Source organism: Stylophora pistillata, chromosome 14 (genome assembly GCF_964205215.1).
Source record: "Stylophora pistillata chromosome 14, jaStyPist1.2, whole genome shotgun sequence".
Taxonomy (NCBI): domain Eukaryota; kingdom Metazoa; phylum Cnidaria; class Anthozoa; order Scleractinia; family Pocilloporidae; genus Stylophora; species Stylophora pistillata.
The window spans coordinates 13,817,081-13,842,063 of record NC_142532.1 but is presented as its reverse complement, the minus strand read 5'-3'; the positions used below and the strand labels follow the sequence as shown (position 1 = coordinate 13,842,063).

At 39.3% G+C, this 24,983-nt stretch overlaps 2 protein-coding genes across 2 annotated transcripts in view; both read left to right on the top strand.

Annotated features, from left to right (window-relative positions):
• LOC148716655 (uncharacterized) overlaps positions 1–24,983 on the top strand; it is a 70,783-nt gene that overhangs the window by 10,578 nt on the left and 35,222 nt on the right. The gene's annotated exons all lie outside the window — the stretch shown is intronic.
• On the top strand, positions 2,078–24,298 carry LOC111345027 (pyroglutamylated RF-amide peptide receptor-like). Its single transcript, XM_022952276.2, has 5 exons — positions 2,078–2,196; positions 9,432–9,553; positions 20,938–21,208; positions 21,999–22,247; positions 22,554–24,298. The coding sequence occupies exons 2-5, from the start codon at positions 9,450–9,452 to the stop codon at positions 22,845–22,847; spliced, it is 918 nt and encodes a 305-aa protein (XP_022808011.1). The 5' UTR covers positions 2,078–2,196; positions 9,432–9,449; the 3' UTR covers positions 22,848–24,298.

Below are 24,983 nucleotides of genomic sequence, written 5' to 3'. Positions count from 1 at the left end.
GTTCGGTGCCAACTGAAACACTTGAGACGATGTGAACTCTACACATTGAAAGTAATATCATTAACGTTGAGTTAAGTTTACTAACAAACATGCAAAAAAATTATGCACTCATTTATGCAATGTCCTGACCCTTTTCCAGGGCTATTTGGAGGTCAAGATTTTCAACAGGATAAAAAAAGTCCAAAACCCAAACGTCCAGCTGATCCTGCTGGAGTTGGTCCTCTATGAGCAAAACGCACAAAAAATATTTCAGTATTTGGGTAAAGCAGCCTGACTTACCTGCAGGTGAGACTGGCAACTTTAAAAGCCTTTGCTGGGGAAAATCACAATGAAGTCAGGAAAATCCCCGAAAGCACAAAGCTCATAAGGATTTCATGGACAAAACATTCCCGCTCCGCGGCCATGAAATCATAACTTACCCTAAATTGGTGAAGGATGTTGTATTGGAGTACCCATCTCTGAAATATTTCATCCATGCAAGTATTTGTTGTAAATTGCTTGGACCTGTCATAAATGTAAATCAGTAACAGGTTTTTTTTTTTTTTTTTTGCCAACTTTCCATTACCAGAAATCGTGGAAATTACGAGCCCGTTAACAATTGTCAGCGGTATATATGTTACACTCAAGAGCATTAAAATCCAATAAGCGTAACAGTGGCCAAGGAATCTCCACACAAAACAGGAATTCATATTGCTGAGAAGCCTGTTGTTTGGCATAGGGAAGAGGGGGTTCTGAATAAAGCTAAAGTGCCCATTCTCTTTTCTGTCTTTTGGAAGCAGAAACAACTTCAGACATTTTTACTCTTTGTTTTGATACTGGAAACTTCGTTTTTCCCGCGTGAATTTGAATGAAACCCAAGCCTGTATTATTAATCAGGAGGATCTGGAACCAAATTTCTATCAACAGCAAACAAAATGGCGACTGGAGAGAAGTTTCACTGAAGTCTTTCTTTCCCTTCTTCGACGCCACTTCAACATGGCGTACGGTTACGTAAATGGAGAAGGGAAAATGAGAGTATGTATATCTGCCGAGTATACATACCAGTATATCGCATGTCACACACAGTATTCATGATGTATAATGGCATGGATACTGAAATATAAGAAATTATACCACTTGTGTATACGGTCCTGGTATTTTCTTAGCATACCCTGACGTGTACTGATAATTAAATGGACCTTACGCATCCTTACATCCACCGTATACAATTGGGCATACTGACTGAAAAAATACGCCCCAAGGAAGGGTCCTTATACAGAATATTTTATGCAGTGGGAGAGGTCGCCTGTTCCAGGGAGTCGTGACGAGTTCTCGTTCTCGCTGCGGAGTCGTCCCTTCTAAGCTAGTTCCTCCCGTTTTGTTGAACCTTTCGTGAAAGTCCAGTTTGGGCACGAAAACTTATCATCACAGAGGTGGAAGAACACTTTCGGTTGTCAAAATCATTAGCGAAATAAAGTAAAGGAAGGTTAGCCAAATCGCCATTTAAATGTGGCTGTATAATTTTTTTAAAAATAACGACACATTTGAAACTAAATTTATAAGACATGTTTCGGTCGTTCAACGACCATCTTCAGTTGAGAGTACAACTGATTTGAAATTACATTTGAATTTATAATGTAGTGCTAAACAAAAGCTATTGAAACTAACAGAATAGCCAAAGGCTATAATTTTCCAGGAATTATCATCTAAAAATCGTCAAATATTTTCAAATTTTGTAAACATCCCGTTTGACTAAAAAAAATTCGGATTATTCTACTCAGCCCTAAGGCTAACACAGTGTAGGACTTTTTTTACATATTTCTATTTGTTACTGAGAAAATCTATTTTACAGTTCGGCAATAAAAAATATTGCGGTTGTGACGCACCCGAATTGCACAAGAACAATGTTTCGAATTTCGAAAAAGCTTGACACTTCTTGGTGAATTAATATCTAATTGATTGTAAGGTCAAGTTTTTTGTTTTGTCAGACGTCTTAGTTTTCCGTCACAACGCCTGACACGTGAAAGGTGTCAAACACAAAAGAGACATCTATTATCATTTACGTAATATGCATCATGTCTCGACTTGTCGTCGCAATTTTGATACTACTGCTTAAGACATCGCTCTTGTCACAAGGAAGAAGCTTCTGAGTTCGTTGCTGATTTATTTCCATTTTCTCTGTGTGGTGCTTCCGTTGTGACAAATTTTTAACTAAAGGTAAGTGATCAAGATAAGGTGGTTTACGAATGTACAAAAGTGTGAGTCAAAATTGTTTTCTGACAAAGCGTACGGAAAGCCACCGTTATTCTGGTGTAAACAAAGTCAGCATACCCTTCTGTATACAAATTCAGGCTTTCAAATATCTGATCTCCTCTATACGATTTAAAATTTTGTTTCGCACATTCAATTTCAATTCATGAGATAAGTTTGGACAGCTTGTCTAATTGGTTTTTCTTCATCATCGTTAACTCATCAACAGCTCAATCACGACGTGAGCGCGAGAACCAACTTTCTTCTTTTCTAGGAAATTTTTTGTCTTGGCCATGTTGAAATGAAACACGGAAACAACGGCGGCATGACTCACTGGTATTATCATTAAGCGTCGACTAAAACATAAGAAATTATTCCTTACCTTGTAGAATAAACGTTCTGCTGGTTTCAATCTTTACAAATTGTCCTATATCTGTGAAAACAACTTCCGGTCGAAAAGTGAACTCTCGTAGTGAAATCCGTCGAAACTGACTTCCTTAAGTTCAAGAAAAAACTCATGGGAACTAGGAAGACGTATGGTATGCTTTTTATTTTGATCTTTTTGTCACGTTCGGTATTACTTTCTTACCCTCTAAGATTTAAATCGAAATCAATATGTTTCAGCACAAGTCTTTCTAGACAAATTTTCAATCAATGATTTTTGATAGATGGAAAACAAACTTTCGACATGAGAGAATTATTATTGGAAGCTTGTTAATTAAAGATGATTTAGATTTTCCTGGAATCTGGAGAGGAAAATTTCCTTGTCTACATAATCTTCGCATGCTTTCCTCAAAGAAAACATGTCAAGAGCGACTTTGTGAATTTACCGAGTGAAAATCGTAAAGTGTGGCACATGGTCAAAAAATTTAAGACCTTCATACTTTGCCCAGCGACACCTTGTAGTGAACATAGAAATATGGTAAGGTTTTTTTCACCAGACTTGCTTCTTTATCCTAGCTAGAAAATTCACGAAAACTGGCACGAGCGTCGGTAGCCGTAAAATGGCGGAAATCAGTGCCCCGAGAGGCAAATGAACGCGCAAAAGAAAGCAAGCCCCTATCAATTTTATAAATTTGTATAGGAAGGATTCGGTATAGTTTAGCTCTAAAACGGGACTGTTTCACTTAATTTGGGGCTCGCGAAACGCTTTTATAAATCACCAATATTTCAAAATCAAAATATCGTATTTCTTAGAAAATTTTCAATTATCAATTTTCCCATGCGGTATAACTCAAAATCGGTTCAGGTTAAGCTCATGATTAGTGTAAGTAGTGTTTTCGAGGATATAAAAATTAGTTTGGGTTTTTTCATGTCCACGCGGAAAAACTAGGATGAACTTTGTGAAAATCGCAACGTCGGCGTTTACGCCACGATATAATCGATTTAGGCATTTAGCACCATGTTCGATTAGGAAATCAATACAATAAGCTAGCCTTGCATAGCAAACGACGAAGAATGGAAATGAAGAATGAAGAATGAAGAATGAAGAATGAAGAATGAAGAATGGAGATTTGTTGTTCATTTCAATCTCTTGTTTTGGATTATTGTAGCTACAATCCAAAAGATAGAATTGGGATAGGCAAATAGTACCTTTGCTGTCGTGTGACAAAGAAATTGAAGGGCATTTGGTTCATTTTTCATTCACTGGTCTGTTCACCGAGTATGACTTGATATTGAGTACAGGCTGATAGTTTCTAAAGAAACTGTTTGGGGCTGCGTCGGTCGGGGTAACGAAATAATTTGGATATACCAACAAAGGTAAAATGGTAAATTGGCCACCGTAACGATTACAAAAGCTGACGTTTGGAGCGTTAGCCCTTCGTCAGAGCGAATAGAAGAATTGTGTGTTGTGTGTGCTTTTAAAGGCAGAAAATGGAGCTACGTTATTGGTGGGAACATGGCAACGAGAAAAACACGAATAAAGTAGTGGAATGAAAAGCGTTCGTTGATACCTGTGGGATTTAGATAGTCGGTTTGAAAGATGAGCTTATGTTCAAGAGTTTTACGGCTTTTCGTGCTACAAAGTGAAAGGAAAGACCGCAGATTGCCATTTGTTGCTTAGAATGATTAGCTAAATTAAAATGCCTAGCGACTGGTTTCGATGCGTCCCTATCATTCCTTTCCACGTCGTGAAGGTGTTCTCGGAATCGGTCACCTAGTCTTCTGCCTGTTTCGCCGATATATATCTTTTTGCAATAAGTGCAAGTTATGCAGTAGATTACATTGGCGGAGGCGCACGTGACGTGATCGGTGATCTTAATGGATCGTTTGGGTCCCGATATTTTCTCAGTGTTGTGAATGAAAGGACACGTTTTGCATCGTGCACGAGCGCATTTAAAAGTGCCTGGTTGGTCATTAGTCTGAAAAGAACTTCTGACCAAAAAATTGCTTATGTTTTTGCCACGTTTGAATGAAATGAGCGGAGGCTGCGAAAAGATAGTGCTTGTCTCTGGATCGTTTTGAAGTAATTTAAAGTTTTTAAGAATGATGGATTTAACTGAGTGGTTGTGAGGGTGAAACGTGAGAGTGAATGGAATGCGGTCGGAATCTTCCTTTTGTGACGTTTGTAGTGCTGAATATCGATCAATAAGTTGGGTACGGTGGTCACCCGCTTGAACGACAGAAACAGGGTAACCACTTTTATCGAAAAACTGGCACATTGACTCTCGTTTTTGGTGGAAATCAGTGTCATCACTACATAAACGACGAAGTCTTGGAAACTGAGAAAAAGGAATGGAATGCTTAACGGGAGATGGATGCGGAGACGAATACAACAAGTAATTATTCGAGTCTGTAGGTTTGTAATACACACTAGTACATAAACCGTTGCCTTCAATTGAAAATTTGATGTCTAAAAAGGATAGAGAATTTTCAGAAATTTTCCAGGTTTATTTCAAAGCCGGCTGAAAAGAATTGACTGCGGTTATGAATTGAGTCAGCTTTTCTCTGGTAGAGGAGGTAGCGCCAATAAGGTCGTCGATGTAGCGACCGTACAGTTCAGGTTTGGAGCCGTTGTATTGGCTGAAAAATTGGTGTTCGACAAAACCTACAAAAAGATTGGTATAGCTAGGTCCCATTTTGGTACCCATGGCTACACCATTGGTTTGTTTGAAGAAGCTGTCCCTGAATGAAAAACAATTGAGTGTGAGCACTAGTTCGGCTAAGCGTAGTAGTGTTTCAGATTTGGGTTCCTTAACAGTACGTTGATCAAAAAAATGTTTAAGGGCCAGAAGACCTTCGCCATTAGAAATGACAGTGTAAAGAGACGTAATGTCCACGGTGAAAAGAAGTTTGTTTTGGCCAAGGAAATTTAAGTCGCGAAAATTGATATTGAGTACAGCAGCTGTTTTCCCACGACCCAACGATGTTGATACATGGACAATATGCCCACTTCATCACTCAAGACCTGGTCTTGGATGGACTCGAAGGTTAAATACTAAATGCAGAGTGCCAGAAAATATTTCCACGCGTGCCATGGAGTAGTCTATGATGTCGAGCAGTGTTAAATCTGTACCGCGTCAGGTCTGGTATCCATTTTTTCAGACCATTGAAACTTACTTTATCTACCATAATAGACAGCCCTTTTCGCCTTTTGACCAGGGATTTGTATTCTTGTAACACTCACAAAGAGCTTTAAGCAAAGTGTAGTCAAGACTGTCATCCACGTCTTTACATTTCGATTTAGCTAAACAATCAAGTACTTCGTCAGATTGTTCGGGGTTGAGCTCATCCAGGCAGGTGGTAATCATACGCCATCCTTTATTGGTATAGTAATGCTTAGCGCACTCTGACACTTTATTCTATGGAGTAGAAAGTACATGTCGAATGGGACTGGCATCTCTTAAGCTTGATTCAAAATACACATTCGGTTTGTCTCTTGGGGACGACAAACTATCAACCCGAGACGTCTACATATAATGCATAATCTGTACTGACTAAAATATGGGGAATAGCGGCCCTCGGTCGTTTCTGTACGGATCTCTCTGCGCACGTTCCGAACTTCCACGATTTCGGGCCTCTGTAATAAAGAAGGCTGCCTCATGAAGTCTCTACGAGCAAACCACAAATTTAAAGAAATTCTTTAACAACGTGCCGTACCATTTTGATTAGACCGGCGCTAAATCTGCGATCAGCCTAGCGCGTTATTCCATTAGCATGGCTGGTTAACCCTTCCAGAATACACCGCATCTTTGTGAGTCTCTCCTTCATCCAACACTTAAAGCAGAAAAGAGATGCCCGGAACAGGTGATCTTGTCCCATTGCAGGAGGGTATGTTGAAAATTGGCGCTCGATCTAAAATTATATCTATTACGGCTTCAACATCGGTATTGCCGACAGCCTTTAGGTGTTCAGAAATGGACAACGTCAGCTGAAGTAACATTAGCTGAGGTATCAAAAGCATAACCCTTTTTCTCAACACAGTTGTTTTAGTTTGCGAACAGTTTGCAGCCCAACCAATGCCTGAGAATATTGACTTCTATTTGCGTGAGTTTTGTAACTAAAACTCTCAATTTGGGGAGAACTTTCTTAACTCAGGTAAGATTCTTTATCTGTATTAGTGATTTCAAATAGCACATCGCCCATTATACATTTTTCCTTAGTTGTAATATATCAACAAAATCGAAATGGTAAATTGGCCACCGTTACGATTATAAAAGCTGACGTTTCGAGCGTTAGCCCTTCGTCGGAGCGAATAGAGGAATTGTGTGTTGTGTGTGCTTTTAAAGGCAGAAAATGGAGCTACGTTATTGGTGGGAACATGGCAACAAGAAAAACACGAATAATTAAGTGGACCGACGCAGCCCCAAACAGTTTCTTTAGAAACTATCAGCCTTTATCCTCAGTTCTAGTTCACCTCGGTTCTTCTCCTATTTTAATCATTTTGTACTTGCCTCTGTTTCGTCTTTACTCTGACTTTTGATTCTTTCCCTAATCTTTTTTTATCATATTTTTTCCTCTCTTTCCTTCGCTTTGCTTTAGCTATTTTTTCTGTTTTGTGATGTTGCGGAATTTTTGTTCCGCTCGCTGGTTCAACTGAGGATTGTATCTATCACACGGTCTACGTTCTATTTTAACACGGAGTTTATTCTTCTACCTCTCAAGGGTTTTACTATCGATCTGATTACAGTGTACGTGCACTTCAGATTTTCTGCTGTCTTACACAATTCAGTACTATAGTGTATCACATGCACAGCTTCAACTATCGTACGATATATTAAGCCTAATTCACATAATCCCTTCCTTATTTGGTTCAATTAGCGCGTGCAAAGTACATCAGCTGATAAACTGTGCACTAAGTTCAATTTACTGAGAATTGATGCAATCTATCACGTAATCATTTAACTAATTCCTTTTTCAATAAATATTTGACTTATTATTAATGAGCAACTAACTTGTTCCCCGACAGTGTTCTGATTATTGGCTCTTCCAGGTAGGTGATATCACTCAGTTACATTCAATTCTACACCAGATCCCCGCTGCGAAGTTAACAAGTCTCACAGCGATGACTTACTCATAAGAAAAATTATCACATTGACAAGTTTGTCCAAAACCTTGTTTACCTATCTTCGTGGCCGCAAAATTGCAAGATGGGAACAAGATTGAAATAATTTCAGCTTTGCGTGACAAACGCTTGAGTGTGTTTCATCTACATTTGTAGCAGATTGCTTCCCGTTTTCAACGTCTTCGGCAAAGAACATCTGACCTACCGGTATAAATGATGGAATATCCCTATTTCAATTCCACTATGAAGCTCAGTTTTACCCTAAGACTTTCTTGAAACTTAAATGTGTCCCAATATACCAAGAAAAACAGACGCCTCCCCCGCAAGATTACGGAATGTGATATTGTAAACAATTTCGCCACGGGAAATGGATGAGAATTTGAAACGAAAGCAGGGATAAAAACCAATCTGTCGTCGTTAGCTATGCAAGGCTAACTTATTGTATGGATTTCCTGGTCGAACATGGTGCTAACTGCTAAAATATGATTGAAATTCTGGAGTTAACCACAGAGTGCCTAATTAGAATATGTCGCCACGTAAACGCCGATGTTGTGACTTTCACAAAGTTCATCCTGGTTTTTCCGTGTGGAAATGAAAAGCCCCAGACTAATTTTTATATCCTCGAAAACAACACTATTTCCACTTACCATGGGCTTAATCTGACCCGATACTGAGTAATACCGCATGAGAAAATTGATAAATGAAAATTTGCTACGAAATGCGACATTTGGATTTTGAAATATTGGTGATTTTTAAAAGCGTTTCGTGAGCTCCAATTTAAGTGAAACGGTCTCGTTTTAGACTTAAACCATACATGAATCCTTCTTAGATACACAACTTTATACAATTGATACGAACTTGCTTTCTTTTGCACTTTTCATGAGCAATGTTCATTTGCCTCTAATCGGGGCACTGATTTCCGCCATTTTAAGGCTACCGACGCTCGTTTCAGTTTTCGTGAATTTTCTGGGATGAAGAAGCAAGGCTGGGAATAAAAACCTTACCACATTTTTATATTTACTATAAGGTGTCTCTGACTGAAATATAAGGATGGTAATTTTTCGGTCGATGTGCCACTTATCACGCGGTCTTGAAAAAATGTCGCTCTTAACTGTTCTCAATACATTTCCCATGGTACTGTTCGTCCCCTCTGGTAATTTCATAACCTCAGTAGTAGTTGTATTTTAAAAACTTTATTTCAACTCAGATTGAAGAGCAGTGTATAAGCACTAATATCTCCGAGAAGTAAATACAGTGAAAAATATATGTACAATTAATAATGAAGAAAAGAAAAAGAGAACAATATAATGTATAGGGGCTTGTACAGTTACATATTCAATACAGTCAGATAAAGATTAGGAATAATCAATCTAGCTAGCTTATAAAGTCTAGGCTGTTGTTTCTAAAAAAGGTTATGCTAGTGGTAGTAACTCAATTTAGAAGTAATTGCCTAGACTTTATAAACCAGCTAGATTGATTATTCCTAATCTTTATTTGACTGGATAGAACATACAACTCTTAATGCTTGATTGACAGCTACTACCGGCACAGCTAAAATTACCATAAATGAATTTGAATCATCGTGTTGTTTCACCTCGCCATTATTAAGAAGGTTCTCTACAATTGAGAATTTCTTAAGTTAAGTGAAGGAACGTTTTCATTTCGCAGAATTTCAACCAGAGTACCTATTTTATAGGATAATTTATCCATCGTCATGAGTGGTGAGGCAGTGACAGCCGTGTTCTCCTTGCTTGTTGTAATGAATATCGTTGGAAATTCTCTTGTCCGTGCAATTATACGGAAACATCGAAATATGAGGTACGGACTATTTTATTATTTATTTCAACACACCACCTCTAAAAACCCATTTCACACCTTAGTGAATTTCATCCAAGTAATTTTATACAAGTTTGTATCATGATGTTTTCCTTCTCGCCATTCTTATTATTCCAAATACTGCAATTTCAACTAAATTACTTACATAACTACTATCTTAGCTAAGATTTTCTGCAGCGGAGCTTGATCCTAAATTTCACTATATCCGAACGTTTTACAGAGGTGTTAATTGCATGACTGCTCAATATCAAAAACAGAATAACTGTCTAACGGCTTTAAACTTTCCTTAACACTTCATATCGGCCATTACGTCTCTGTCTAAACGACTCCACTTCTAACTACAGAGAGAGAATGGCTACAAAGATATACGAAGTCCGTGACATACTTAATTCCTTTATTAATATTTTTGTTTAATAAAAATCAATCTACGACTCCAAAAAATTAGCAACTCATCCATTGGTTATAGCAATAGGCTCGATTACCAGCCGCTGTTCGGGAAACGGAGCCCGCGCTCCTCCCCGAACCCACGGCTGGACCGCAGGTAGCCCAAGCTCTGTCACAGGCTCTTTGACAGTGAATAATTAAAGAGTTTGTATAGTAGTTTAGTTAGACTTGCCTTTGAGCTCTGTAAATGTAAAGTTGTGTGAAATAATCAAAGAAATAAAGTCTTACCTTCATAGAGAGTAGTCTGTGTTGTTCTCCTCGCGATTTGAGGCCGTTTTGATGTGTTTTAGCTTGGCGCCCTAAATTACCGTGCATAAAATACGGGAAGGTCGGAAACTTCTGTTAACACATGCTCGCCAAAATCGCTCTAAAACAACACTTAAATACTTTCGAATCAAAACTCGGCAGCACGAAAGCCAAATAGTTTCCCATTAAGTTCACCGCAAAAAATCTCACAAAATTTTGTTTGTCGAGCAACCAATCCAGCGAGAGTTTCAAATTAACGGCCGTCCTGAATTCTTCTAATGCGTGGATGGAACTTCTTGTGCAGCTGAGAGACCGTTAATGCGCGGTCAACCTGGACCCTAGTCAAATCTCTCTCAACCGGTCCTCCCCATAATCTTCTAACACCAACTCTTCACACATGCTAAGGTACCCCGGGTAAGAGGATATTTGTAAAAATGCATTGAAAACAGTGAAGATGGACAGTATCGACGATCTAGTCAAGTCGATGAGTTTACCCGGGGTACCTAAGTGAAATTGGCATCATTTCTGTACACAAAATGAGCAATCTTTATTATGATCCCACGCTGTCAAAAATGATTCAGTACGAGAGATATTCTGGAAAACAACAGTTTAATACATCAACTTTCCAAGTGTGATTACAAAGGTAGAGTATCTGGATAAATGTATACACTATCGTCACGTTAAATATGCCACTACTTGACTAAGCCGAGAAGTGGTACTTTTTGAATTGCGATTCTCCGTACTGGCCCAAAACTAGATATCAGGAGTTACACACACTAAACAACCGTGCACGAGAGCACTATATAGTTTTCTGTTCATTACGCTCAATCCCTCTGCAATATTTACATAAACTGTAAGATATTTACTAAATCTTTCGTTTGGACTCGATTTTTGGATGGAAAGCACCATATTTTTCTCGAAATCGTGAAAAAACTGTCCCTGACAACCCGCTCGACGGCTAAGAAACATGGCAGCTTCGTAAGGTCTGTACTTCAAAAAATATACTTTTTTTCTGCTTTTTTTTAGGTATTGGAATTCTAAAGTCTATGAAAATAAAATATTAGATCGAAAATAGCAACCGAATGGAATTTTACGGCATTTTACGCCCGATTTCTTACGATATTATGAGAGTAACTATGCGTTTGCTGCACAAATGGCATATTCAGATACAATGAATATATGAAGTCCATATATTTTGAACTGCGGTATTAAATACGTATGATGCACGATCCTTCGCAGTAGATAGCGCTATTTATGCAATAGCGAAAATCAGAGCGGAACAAAAATCAGGCCTGTACGGGATTCGAACCACTGCGAAGGATCGTGCATCATACGTATTTAATACCGCAGTTCAACATAAATGGACTTCATATATTCATTCTATCTGATTTATCATCACGGGTTTATTACGAATCAACTTAACAGCCTGCTCCCAGTTGGCTTGTTAGCTCAATTGGTAGAGCGCTTCACTAGTATCGCAGAGGTCAGTGGTTCGAATCCCGTACAGGCCTGATTTTTTTCAGGTCTGATTTTCGCTATTGCATAAATAGCGCTATCTACTGCGAAAGATCGTGCATCATACGTAAATGGCATATTGTTATGCTTCCGGTGAAAGAGTTGGTAGACCAGGTTCAAGAAATATACTTCTTGTAGATGAGTTGTTTATGTTTTGTGTGCGACTCAAGCTTGGTTTATTTGAGCAGGACTTAGCACATAGGTTTCAGATACACAGATCATCAGTTTGCAGAAAAGTGATCACATGGACTAATTTTTCTAATTTTTTTCTTGGGAGTCAAGTGATCTGGCCATCAAGGGAAGATGTCAATAGCTATATGCCAGAAGGTTTCAAAAGGCTTTATGCAAGCATGCGTGTTATATTAGATTGTATTGAGATTTTTGTGCAAACACCTACCTCACTGCTACTTCAGTCACAGCTTTATTCTACTTATAAAAGTAATACTACACTAAAAGGTTTAATAGGTATTACCCCTTATGGAGCTAATAGTTTTGTTTCTAGCCTCTACACTGGAGGGATAAGTGATAAGGGAATCACAAGGTGCAGTGGAAATCTAGATTTGTTAGAGCCTGGGGACTCGGTCATGGCCGACAAAGGGTTTGACATTAAAGATTTGCTGAGGGAGTAGGGAGTGGAGCTAAATATCCCTCCATTTCTAGAAAGTCTGGAACAATTCTCTGCCCAGGATGTTCAGAAAACAAAGACAATAGCAAGTTTGAGAATACACGTTGAAAGAGCAATAAGAAGGGTCAAAGGATACCACTTTTTTGGTTCTGATGTGCCATTGTCTACATTGGGTTCAGTCAATCAGTCATGGACTATAGCCTGCCTCCTTACAAATCTCCAGGGCCCACTAGTCTTGTCTAATAGTAACAATGAGCCATATTGAAGTTATTGTGTTATTTATATTTTATTGGGAATGTTTATACTTTACCTAAACAAAAAAATAACTGAAGGTCATTGAACTGAGTGGAGTGCAACTTGATCTGATATCAAACACAAGTGAACAAAATCACATGATGGCGTAGTAGGAGTGTGATAGGAAATCAAAAGTTTGATATCAGACCGAAATTGTGCGACACTGGACATTTTCTGGATTTATGTAAATGAAGCTCCACTTTGTTCACTTTAAAGAGTAGTAGCAATGTCAAACATAGGAAATAAAATTTGGAAAATATCTCATTTTGAGTGCATTATTTGCTCTAATCTGATTGGAAAACTGTATACAATCCTGCAATATGATTGGTCGTCTAAATGTCGTGTGGAATTTTCTTTTGCTTACAAAAAATATGCGATTTAGAGTGAAAATAGTGGGATTCGTGCTCGAATCATACAATTTGAACCAATCAAATTACAGGATTTGATGGTGATTTCAAAATGGATATAATAAATTGGAATATCTGGGAAGTATAAAGTACAGAGCAACCTGTGTTTTGTCTGAGAAGTCAATATTCATCATGTATGACGGAAGGGTGTAGTAAAAATCAGTGCGATCAAAAATATGTAAAAGAATCCATAGGGAAACAGGAACATTTTTATATAAAAATTGGGAGTTGCGAAGTTTTTAGCCTTTCTTGGTTTGGGGGTTTTAATCTTTGTAGATGATAAATGATGATCAGCAAATTTGTTGTCAATTAAAATTTAATTAAGCTGCCCTATTCCCTCTGCCATACATTGTGAACAGTCTTAAGGTAAAAAGTAATTGAAGAAAAAAATATCCAGTTTGTCCTTTGCTTCCTGGAAGAACACTGGATCAAAATTAATTCTAGAGCAAAAAAATTGTCATCAATGTATATATAACTAAAAAAGATCACACCATTCCAGTCCTGTGAGTCCAAGCTGGCACTGAATCTGGTAGTAATAAATGTTTGTTGTCTTCAGTTTGTATTGGTTAGTGTTCTGGTCCTTAGTTGGATGTCTGACATTGTCAAATGAAGTTTCACCTTCTTCGACAACTTTTATTTCTAATAAGCCAAATGGATAATGACCATTATTTACTGCATCAAGATCATAAACTTTTTCTGGCTGGACTACAACCTAGCCATGGGCATTTGGTCATCCTTTGCCCGGCCAGGTAAGCGGTGGAACTTTAATTCAGGATGATATCTAGAATCCACGTTACACAAGGGAACACAACAATGGAACGGAGATTTCTCCTTCGGGTCTGATGGCTCGTCGGTAGTTTCGAAATCTACAGAGGATGGACGTATACAAAACATGGACCAGGGTCCATGGACCACCCCAATGGACCCGGTCCATGGACCACCCCATGGACCACCCCATGGACCACCCCATGGACCACTCCATGGACCACCCCATGGACCACCCCATGAACCACCCCATGGACCACCCCATGGACCACCCCATGGACCACCCCATGGACCACCCCATGGACCACCCCATGGACCACCCCATGGACCACCCCATGGACCACCCCATGGACCACCCTATAGACCACCCCATGGACCACCCTATGGACCACCATATGGACCACCCTATAGATCACCCCATGGACCACCCCATGGACCACCCTATGGACCACCCTATGGACCACCCCATGGACAACCCCATGGACCACCCTATGGACCACCCCATGGACCACCCCATGGACCACCCCATGGACCACCCCATGGACCACCCCATGGACCACCCTATGGACCACCCCATGGACCACCCTATGGACCACCCCATGGACCACCCTATGGACCACCCCATAGACCACCCCATGGACAACCCCATGGACCACCCTATGGACCACCCCATGGACCACCCCATGGACCACCCCATGGACCACCCTATGGACCATCCTATGGACCACCCTATGGACCACCCTATGGACCACCCTATGGACCACCCTATGGACCACCCTATGGACCACCCCATGGACCACCCCATGGACCACCCTATGGACCACCCCATGGACCACCCCATGGACCACCCTATGGACCACCCTATGGACCACCCTATGGACCACCCCATGGACCACACTATGGACCACCCCATGGACCACCCAATGGACCACCCCATGGACCACCCCATGGACCACCCTATGGACCACCCTATGGACCACCAAAAAGGAGATCCCCCTTGTTAATATGAAAATTTACCGGATGTCAGGGTAGGAAAAACACGGACTCGTATTTATCGCGCCTTCATAAATGGGAAGACCATAAACTCGTTTTGAGATACAGAAGATTGAGTGCATTTCTACCCCCAATATTTTCATTCCAACCCTTCCAAATTGCAATTCGATCGGGAGGACTCCCCTACCACGCTTATTATACTCTATCGTGCATAAAAATAAGCCGATTTATTTTATGAGCGAAGTTTACCCTACAGACACAAATTTGTAATCAAGGTATATTGATGAAAAAGTTTAATGGATAGCTTGTAAATGAGAGAGCACAGAATCATTTAGTTTCCGTATTAAATTTGTTGCATTTTGCGAAAACTAATTTGGCATCGGACTTTCAGACATGAATGTTAATTCAATTAACCCCAAAATAAATTATTTCACGCCTTGTTTGTGCTACATTTAGTACCGTGATCATGAATTTTACAGAAAAAAAGTCCAGTAAAATAGATTACACGTGTTGTTATCAAAGTGTTGACAGTAAATTTAAACTGGCAGAAAACATGACAAGGAATTGTCGCACACGCGGTTTCAATTACGCAGTTTTCGAACTTACGATACATACATACTTTATTTATTCCAGAAACAAACTATATCTCAAAACGAGTTTATGGTCTTGCCATTTATGGGGGCCCGATAAATACGAGTCCGTGTTTTTCGTACCCTAACCTCCGGTAAATTTTCATATTAACAGCGACGATCTCCTTTCAAAAAATTTGGGGTGGTCCATGGACCCGGTCCATAGGAGTGGTCCATGGACCCCTGTCCATGTTTTGTATACATCGTGAATTTTAGCATTCGTTTAGTCTCAATCTAAGACGCATAATTACTCTCATAATATCGTAAGAAATCGGGCGTAAAATGCCGTAAAATTCCACTCGGTTGCTATTTTCGATCTAATATTTTATTTTTATGGACTTTAGAAGTCCAATAACTAAAAAGAGCGGAAAAAAGTATATTTTTTTAAGTACATACCTTGCGAAGCTGCCATGTTTCTTAGCGGGTTGTTAGTGACAGTTTTTTCACGATTTCAAGAAAAATTTCGTACTTTCCATCCAAAAATCGGGTCCAATTGAGAGATTTAGTAAATATCTTAAAGTTTTTGTAGATATTGCAAAAGGATTGAGCGTAATGAACAGAAAACTATTGTCTAAAGCCAGATATGCTTGACCGCTAAAGAGATTTGTTTACTGGAGCGCTTGCTCTCCAGTTTTGTGTTGCTATGCAGTATCCAAGCACATGAACTCTAGCTGCAAAGGGCCTATTCCTACAGACTCGCACCCGGAAAGAAATCCTTGGAATCCTTGGACCTTCGGACAATAAAACCCGACTTAGAGACATTCTACAGTATTAGTAAGTGCACCGAGCAGTTCATCTGCGATTATTTTGTGATTCATTGTGGATAATTACGAATGTAATTTACCGAAAGCGGCGCCGTACAGGTATGTGAAAATCCCATATTTCTACTTCGCTTTATTTTTTCCTGCGATAATAGCCATGGATATTTTTACAGAATATAGTGCTCTCATAGACGATTGTTTAGTGTGTGTAACTCCTGGTATCTAGTTTTGTCCCAGTAAGGAGAAATCGCAATTTAAAAAGTACCACTTTCGGCTTAGTCGAGTAGTGGCATATTTGACGTAACGACAGTGTATACATTTATCCAGATGCTCTACCTTTGTTATCACATTTGGAAAGTTGATGTATTAAACTGTTGTATTGCAGAATATCTCTTGTATTGAATCATTTTTGACAGCGTGAGATCATAATAAAGATTACTCATTTTGTGTACACAAATGATGTCAATTTTACGATTTGACCTACGCGCGGAAATTGTTAAAAATAAAAAACTTTTGAAATCTGAGGGAAACCACTTTTGTTCCGATGATAGGTAATGGTTTCCTTATCCACATGCAAAGTTTAAGGCAAGATTTCTTTTTGAACTAATTTCGAGTGGTCGGAAATTACAGAGACACGCTCTTAAGTCGCCTTAAGTTGCCTAAAGTCACCTTAAGTCGCTTTAACTCGCCTTAAGTTACCTTAAGTCGCTACTGGTTAAACAACGTTCTAAGGGTTTATAATTATAATTCGTAGTTTACAAATTTATATAGCCCATATTTACATGTGCTGATCAATAGCGCTTTTTAGATATTGTTGTTAAGACTGAGATCGGACGTCAGCATATCAGGCGCCTCTGGCAGCTGCTTCCGTAACAATCTCACCTTCCCGCCCATCCCCCAAATACCCACCCATCCCACCCAAGGGGAGGACATCCACCACACAGTAACCTCGTGCATGGGAAATTAACATCTCCTACCCTTAACCCTGCGGGAGACGGGGCCTACAGTTTATTCGTCCTTATCCGAGGAGACTAGAATATCTATCCATTTCTTGATATTATAGAAAGGTAGCAAAATCTCCTCAGTTATTTTAAGACCATGAGTATTGGTCTGGCTGGGGCTCAAACCCTCGACCTCCCACACATCACAATCTTGTGTTCTAACCAACTGAGCTAACGGGGAGGAGGGTTCCACCCTAATCCCAATTGACCCTATTCACTGCAGTCTAATCATAAGGATCAGAGGAGGCATGGCGGCTGAATGGTTAGTGCACTAGACTTGACATTAGTCCAGTTTTGGGGTCTAGTGTTGGAGCATTTCATTATGTTATTGGGCAAGATACTGTAAGCTCAAAGTGCCTCACCTTTTCCAGCTGTATATGTGGGTACTGGTTGGTAGGGGGAGGTAACCCTGCAATGGACTATGAGTTTAACACTGTTATTGTGAGGTGGGCAATGGCTTCCATATACATAGAAACCCCATATGAAAATAGTCATGCACCTGTCAAGCCCCTATGCTGGCATGGGTAACTCCTACATGTAGACAATCCTGATGTAGGAAATATGACAATGTATACTCTTCCATCTTCTTACTAAAACAGGTATTGGCAAGAGTTCCATATAACCCCATACATTAATTATGCATGGAGTGTTGCAAAGAAACCTCTATATTTAGTCTTTCTGAGATGAATGCATAATCAATGTAGGGGGTTATATGGAACTCTTTCCACAGCTATCTGTTTTAACAAAATTTCTGTCTTGTATTTAATGAAAAAGTTGAAGGGTTGACACTGTGTATTATCATCAGGATATAATAAATATTGAATCACATAAAATCTACAGTATCAGATCATCAAGATAAAACGATAGAAAGGTATTCTGGAGAAAGGCTCAATTCTTGCCACTCACTTATACCTTGAGCAGTATAAATAACATTATCAAAAGTCAACTAAACTTAACTGAAGCTAAATTTTATCCACTTAACTTACCCAGAGTAAAAGAATGACAAAGGTGGGCCATTTCTCCAGCATAAACTTATTGATCTGTACTAGCTACTTCCACCATAGTATTCGACCAACTGAAAACATTTCAACTTTGTAGCTCGACGAACCTACTAAAGGCGTAAATATTTATCTTTCCTGAGACTTTGTTAGTCTTTTTGTACATATCTTCTTCGTCAGTTTGATGATCAACACACATGAACTACTTCTGAGCCGAAAAAAGCCTTTTACAGCCAACATGGCTGCCAGAAATATTTGATCACGTGACTTAAGCCTGTCCCATGACCAAAGTGCACGTGAGAACAACACGCACGCGAGCCTGCTGAAACGTATACAGAGAAATTTATCTGTGCGAAGAAAAAAATTAATCAAAGAGCTTTAAAAAAATTCACTCTGAAAGTGAAACCGGGCGACCGCTTCAATGAAAACACCACGCACGTGCTTTTCCCTCGTGGAGTAGATTATCATTATGGCCTGCATTCTTTCCGATCCGTACCCACCGAAAAATTCCGCCTTATGTCTATTGACTGGCTACCTGCTTGCATTGCGGAAAGAACTGGTAAATTCGAGGTAAAGTAAAGGAAATTTTTCGGTAATAGCAGATAGCATAGGCGTACTTGGCGAGAGAAACCCTAAAATGTTGTCCCGCTCTTAACTTCAAAGCATGGAAACTAGTTAGCGGCGCATAGGTTGCTGGGAGAATTAAAATGGTGGAGACTACAGAGCCAGTTATCAGCTTGGAGGATTTCGTTGTGACTCGTTAGTTTCTGGACAGGTGTGAGGTAACAATGAATGCTTTTAAACCTGTAATACTGCCACCAGTCTAAAGATAAAACTTGAGTGCTTAGAAGGTCCTGCTGTTCCGATCAACAGTGGAGAAAGACCTTAGCATGTAGTTCTCAGTATGGTATTGGAGTGTTTTGTCTAACTGAGGCAGGAAAACAACAAATTGATTGAGTCCCCGAAAAGGACTGTGCAACTTGGATGCTGTTGGAAAGACATGCGACTTGCCAAACTTTCATGCCAAAATTGACAGTGCAAGTGGCAAAAGTATGGGAGACAAGTTTGCCAACTTGAAGATAACAATTTTTATAACTTGTGAGGCTTTGTGAAATGATTAGTAATCAAGTTATTTTTAATTAATTATGTGGGAAATGTATTGATAGTTTTATGTAAATCATGTCTCTTTTCTGAAATTAAAAATGTGTGTCTTTAAGTGTATATTTTTGATAGGTTTGTTTGATGTTGGGCATATAACCCATAAAGTATTCCTGGCTATCTATTCACTAGCTTTGACTGTATAATTTAACAATAACTGTTGTGGTAATTCTGTCTAAACATTTTAAGCTAAATTGGTTTCCTGGCCATCTATTCACTAGCTTTGACTGTATAATTTAACAATAGCTGTTGTGGTAATTCTGTCTCATTATTTTTAGGTAAATTAGTTTGAAATCTGGATATTTTAGACTATGGTGACTTATGAGCATACAAAAGTAACCAAAATGACTATTGTGTTTATTGCAAGGGATTCTGTAAATATTTTCAAGGTTTATGGAGAGACTGTTGCTAACTTTGATTTTATCACTTCAGTCAAATAAAATCCCTTTAAGTCGCCTTAAGTTGCCTCAAGTCGTCTTAAGTCGTCTTAAGTTGCCTCAAGTCGTCTTAAGTCGCCTTAAGTTGCCTTAAGTCTCCTAAAATCGCAATTTTTTTCTGCTAAATTGCTTAAGTCGCCTTAAATCGCCCAAAGTCGCCCAAAGTTACGGCGACTTAAGGCCCTAGAGTAGGCCTAAGCAGTTCACTAGACTACAGAGATTAAAAAGAAACCACTTTATCTGGACCCCTTGAAAGAACCACTTGATACTTCTCAGTGTAGTTTTATTTCTTCTTGAAAGTGCAGCTCTAAATGAGTTCTAAATGAAAGTTTTTCGCAGCCTTAACTCTTCCTTGATCTGCAGCGTGGCAAAGTTGCATTGACGGTGCGGCAACACGCCACGCTTCGTTCCATTAGTCGTTTCAAAATTTTCCTACAGCGAACGATGAAGGCTATTTGTATCTTCTCGGAGCCTTTCAAGGCGCTTGACTTGTCGATAGCAGCGATCGTTACAAATGTAACCTTTCATGAGAAAGAGGAATCTCCAATACGCTGCAAATCCTTTTCCGCTAATCAGACACCTTGGATTTCTTCCTAGGATCTTTTTCTTCGTAGCCACAGAAGACATATCCAGTTTTCGAGCTAAATTTAGTCGGCGTATTAGCGATTATATGTACGCCATCCATCGAATTGGAGTCCTATTTCACTTTCGGTGACATCTGAGAACGCAGAAATTGATATTTTCAAATTACGTCACAGACATGGATGGCCGCTCGTGCGTCTAGCCGTCTCTTCTCTGGGAGAAACGAAAAAGACGGAACGCGAGAGAGCTGCGGAAATCGAGCCTACCATAGGAACCACGGAGTGAAATCAATTATTTACTCAGTAAAAGGTTCCGAGATTTTATTTTTGACGATAAAAAAAGACGAAAAGAAGGGTAGCTGGATCTAAATGTATCACCTGTAGTAGTCCAAACAGTCATCAGTTCAACAGCATCGTAACAAAATCATCTATTTCAAACAGGCAATCACACAGCCCAAAACTAAAACGCTAGCTATATGGGTTACTGTTGTTCTTTTTTCTTAATTATCTAGGACTTCCATAAATCTTCTGATCTTCAACCTGGCTACCGCGGACATATTGTTCGCATTGTTCATCACTCCTAAACTGATCGTAAGCCTCTATGTAAAGCACCCAGACGGTCCAGCTGGTACAGTTCTTTGCAAGTTATTAACGGGTGGAATCTTTGCATGGGTTTCAGCAGTGTCCTCAGTTTGTACTCTGCTTGCCATCGCGATTGAGCGACATTATGCAGTGATGTTCCTACTTGGTAACAGATGGAACCTTACCAAGCATAAAGTGAAGGTTTGTAACAGAATCCCTGGCAAATTAAAAAAAAAAATAAAAAATACAATTGTCTCTCAAGGTTTGATGTTTGACGTTAAATTGAATCATTTCATGAAAATTGAATTTAAGCATCCATATCCAGGTGGGAGGGGGCATGGTCGAGGCATCCCCTCCATTAGGACGTCACGCATGTTGGTGATTTGCAGAAGGGCAGGTAAACTTTTGTAATGCGTTTTGTTCTGCCAAATGACGTTTGTTTTGATTTACTTTGACACGCTCCGAAGTCAATACGGTGCTCAACCCATAGCCCGCTTCTAAGATTTGGTCTCGAACAATTTCTTAGTCGGTCTAGCCTTATCATTTATTTATAGTTTTCGGGTGGAACACGATTTTCCAGAAAATCCGGCACAGTTGTAATAGACTCTTCTTTTTCGAGTACTACTTGTGTGTGTACGCCATGTCATAAAATAATCGGCTCATGCTTTATGTGTGCGAATACCGAGTTATGAATGCACTTAGGAAGTTTGGAGAGTACTCAAGAAGCTAGAGTTGTTCTCGTGCTCTCTTAACTTCGAGCATGCATCCATAACTCGATATACGTACGCTAAGCATGGACCAATTCTTTACTAAAATAAGAAAAACTTTGCACTGAACTTGTCATTTGTTTGCACATAAATCGGTACTTTTGGTAACGAGATGGTTAAAAGTATGATGTGGTAAGTTACAATTAGGCCTCGAACCTTATGTGATGACCATCTTGCTTTTCGGAGCTAGTCAGTATCACAAAATTCACAATTTATCATTTCAGATCATTATAATTTCCTCTTGGCTCTTCTCACTGGTATTCGTCAGCCCGATGTTCTTGGGCATGAAGGTAACCAACGTTATCTGCATGGATACGTGGACTGGATTAGAGTGGATTCCAAAAGTTATGACCTTGGCAGTCGATGTCGTAGTATTTGGTCCTCTGCTGGTGATGGCCGTGTTGTATTCAAGAGTGGTACACACCTTATGGTTCAAAAAAAGCGATGGCAATCATGACAGCAATCAACAAAAAGTAACTTTTATGACCTGATGTAGAACGTTTTTCTTAACTAGCAGAACAAAAGTACTAGTTCTCGCATAATGCTTAATCAGCGCGCTTAAAATATACGCCGTGCTCGATACACTAAATGTTTAACACGAATTGTTCCAGATAAAACTGCTTTTGAAAGGATGTACCAAACTTAAAAAGTAATGCGTGTTGTTTTGCTTTAAAGCATTGTGCCACATTCCAGTTGCTAGTTTGCACGGCATTAGTGCTTACACATCGAGTGTTTGTCAAATTTTTCTAATTTTGGGCCCTGTACTTTTCAAATTTCAGGGTGTGATGAGGGTTCGGAAACGAGTCACCTTCATGGTGGTGATTGTCAGTGTAATATTTGCAATCTGTTGGGGCACCATCCAAGTGCTGTACAATTTACTTTACTTCACGTCCTACGAAATAAGTCCTGTCGTTGTGGTCATTTCTAATACGATGGTTTTGTTCAACTCCGCCGTCAACCCTTTTGTTTACGCTCTGTCCAGCCAAAACTTCAGGGAGAAAGTAAAAGGACTGATTTGTACCACGACCTCACAATCAGTGCCAAGCACCCTCACTCTCGAGAACATTCTCTAAAATCCATTATCAAATCAAGCTGAGGTTTACTATCACGAGAGATTCCAAGTTACATTGTTATTTCATCTTTGCAAAGATCTGATTAGGCCAAGCAATCAAACTTTCTACAAAATGTCATTCCCTTAATGTTTTATTCAGTTTTTATTTCTACGTAAATTATAAAGATGGGATTAAACACATTTTACAGTTTTAGAAGTTTAGAAGTTATCTTACCCCTGCTCGATTTAAAATGTACAGCGCTTGCTATATTAATGTTTTGAGGAATTTTTGAGTCTTTCTAAAGGCTACTTTAATTGTAATTTGTTCAGTATAAGCTCATTTATCATTTCTATATGGTTAAAATTTGGCAGCGTGATATACAGGTTCGATTCGCTTATGTTTATATCAGCTAGAAGAATGTAAAGAGGAGTATAATCAAAATTCGTGCTTAAAGGATCCTACTCATTTTGTTTCGGATCGAATATTTCGCTTCATGCTTATTGACATAGTGAATATTTTTCCTCATCGGCACCATTTACAGTACGTCAGATATGGATGGGACATTTGGTGTCAATGATGTGAAGTAAATGTTATCGGTAGATAACAAAGAAAATGATTTTGCCTCAATATATTCATATCAGTTCGTTCTGTTATTTTCATTTTTATAGCTAATTAATTTTTGTTTTACATTGTTGTCTTATTTTCTAAGAGACCTACGGTTTAAATAGAAAAAGTTAGTGGAAACAGTTTGCAATCACTCCAGAGGGAGTTTTTTTTTCTTTAAGACCTTATTCCTCTTTCAAGAGTGACATAGGATAATTTCAGTTCCAGGAGGGTCTTAGTGTGGTGATGGCTTTTGTGGCCAACGGTTAAAATTTGAAACGACATCGATTCAAAACGTCCCTCGAGACGACTTTCAAGTGACGCCCTTCTTACACGCTTTTAGCTCTATCTTTTTTTCTATGGGATGATCATAATTTGTACAGCAAAATTATGCACTAAGAAACGTAGGTCACTGTAATCGCTCAAGAGCCAAAGACCATTGCACCTTTTTACATGGTCCATTGATTGAGGAGCAATTCCGTGTTCTTGGAAAGTGCGCGCCCATTTTCGCCTGATTTCGTGATTTTTGTGCGCAGCACAGGATGCGGAGTACAGTACTAAGGAATCACCTTGCACTCGGTTTAACTACAAATGTTTTGCTGGTGAGAATGGAGTTTTACTTTGTGAACGCCAAATCCTCGCATCAAACAGAATTCATCTAAATCTCAATCATCTTAAAAAACTACATTTTCAATATTATAGTTTTTTATGACCTGAAAGAATCTTTAGGATAGACGTCACATCGTTCAAACTGGTACAGTATGTGGATATAAATCAATGAGATAATTAACCATTTTACCCTTCTGAACGATTTATTCTATTTTCATATCCTTTTAGTCCTAGCATCTTTTTAAAATAGCATCGTAAAAGTGGGATTATAATAATAAATAATAATAATTTAATATTTATATTGCGCAAATTAACATGTGGATATGATCAAATGCGCATCACAACACTTTTCGGGGGACTTTGGCCAGACTGCATGAGCAGTTTATAGACAATCGAAGGAAACTTATTTGAAGATGTCCCCTCCCCCCCCCCCCCCCAATTCCCAGTAAACAGGCCAGACCACATCACAGTAATCTCGTGAGTGGGTTATTTAACGTCCCCTGCCAAACCAAATTAACTAATTAATAGATGCAGGAGACGGGACCTACGGTTTATTCGTCCTTATCCGAGAAGACTAGAATGTCTATCCATTTCTTATTAGAGAAAGGTAACGCATTCTCCTCAGTTATTTTAAGACCTTGAGTGTTGGTCCGGCCGGGGCTCGAACCATCGACCTCGACCTCCCGCACAACAGTCCAGCGGTCTAACTAATTGAGCTAGCCGGGAGGTGGTTGATAACCATTAATAACCATTTTCCTTTTTGAAAACCACTACATGTAAAATGCTCTAGAATTAAAGTCCTATAATATGATTGAAAGCACTATAAACACGTCAACACGAGCCAGATCAAAAGTTTTGGTGTAACTTTACCATGCTAGGTATTACACCTCTTGGCTGTTAAAAGCAACAGCCCGTAGATAGTTTATGCTGGGGGGGGGGGGGGGG

What these genes read in the sequence shown, in the direction of transcription:
- LOC111345027 (XM_022952276.2), top strand. Translation starts at nt 9,450, where the DNA reads ATGAGTGGTGAGGCAGTGACAGCCGTGTTCTCCTTGCTTGTTGTAATG. An exon ending in TTACCAAGCATAAAGTGAAG is followed by an intron (nt 21,209 to 21,998) that starts GTTTGTAACAGA and finishes TTATCATTTCAG; the next exon opens with ATCATTATAATTTCCTCTTG. An exon ending in ATGACAGCAATCAACAAAAA is followed by an intron (nt 22,248 to 22,553) that starts GTAACTTTTATG and finishes TTCAAATTTCAG; the next exon opens with GGTGTGATGAGGGTTCGGAA.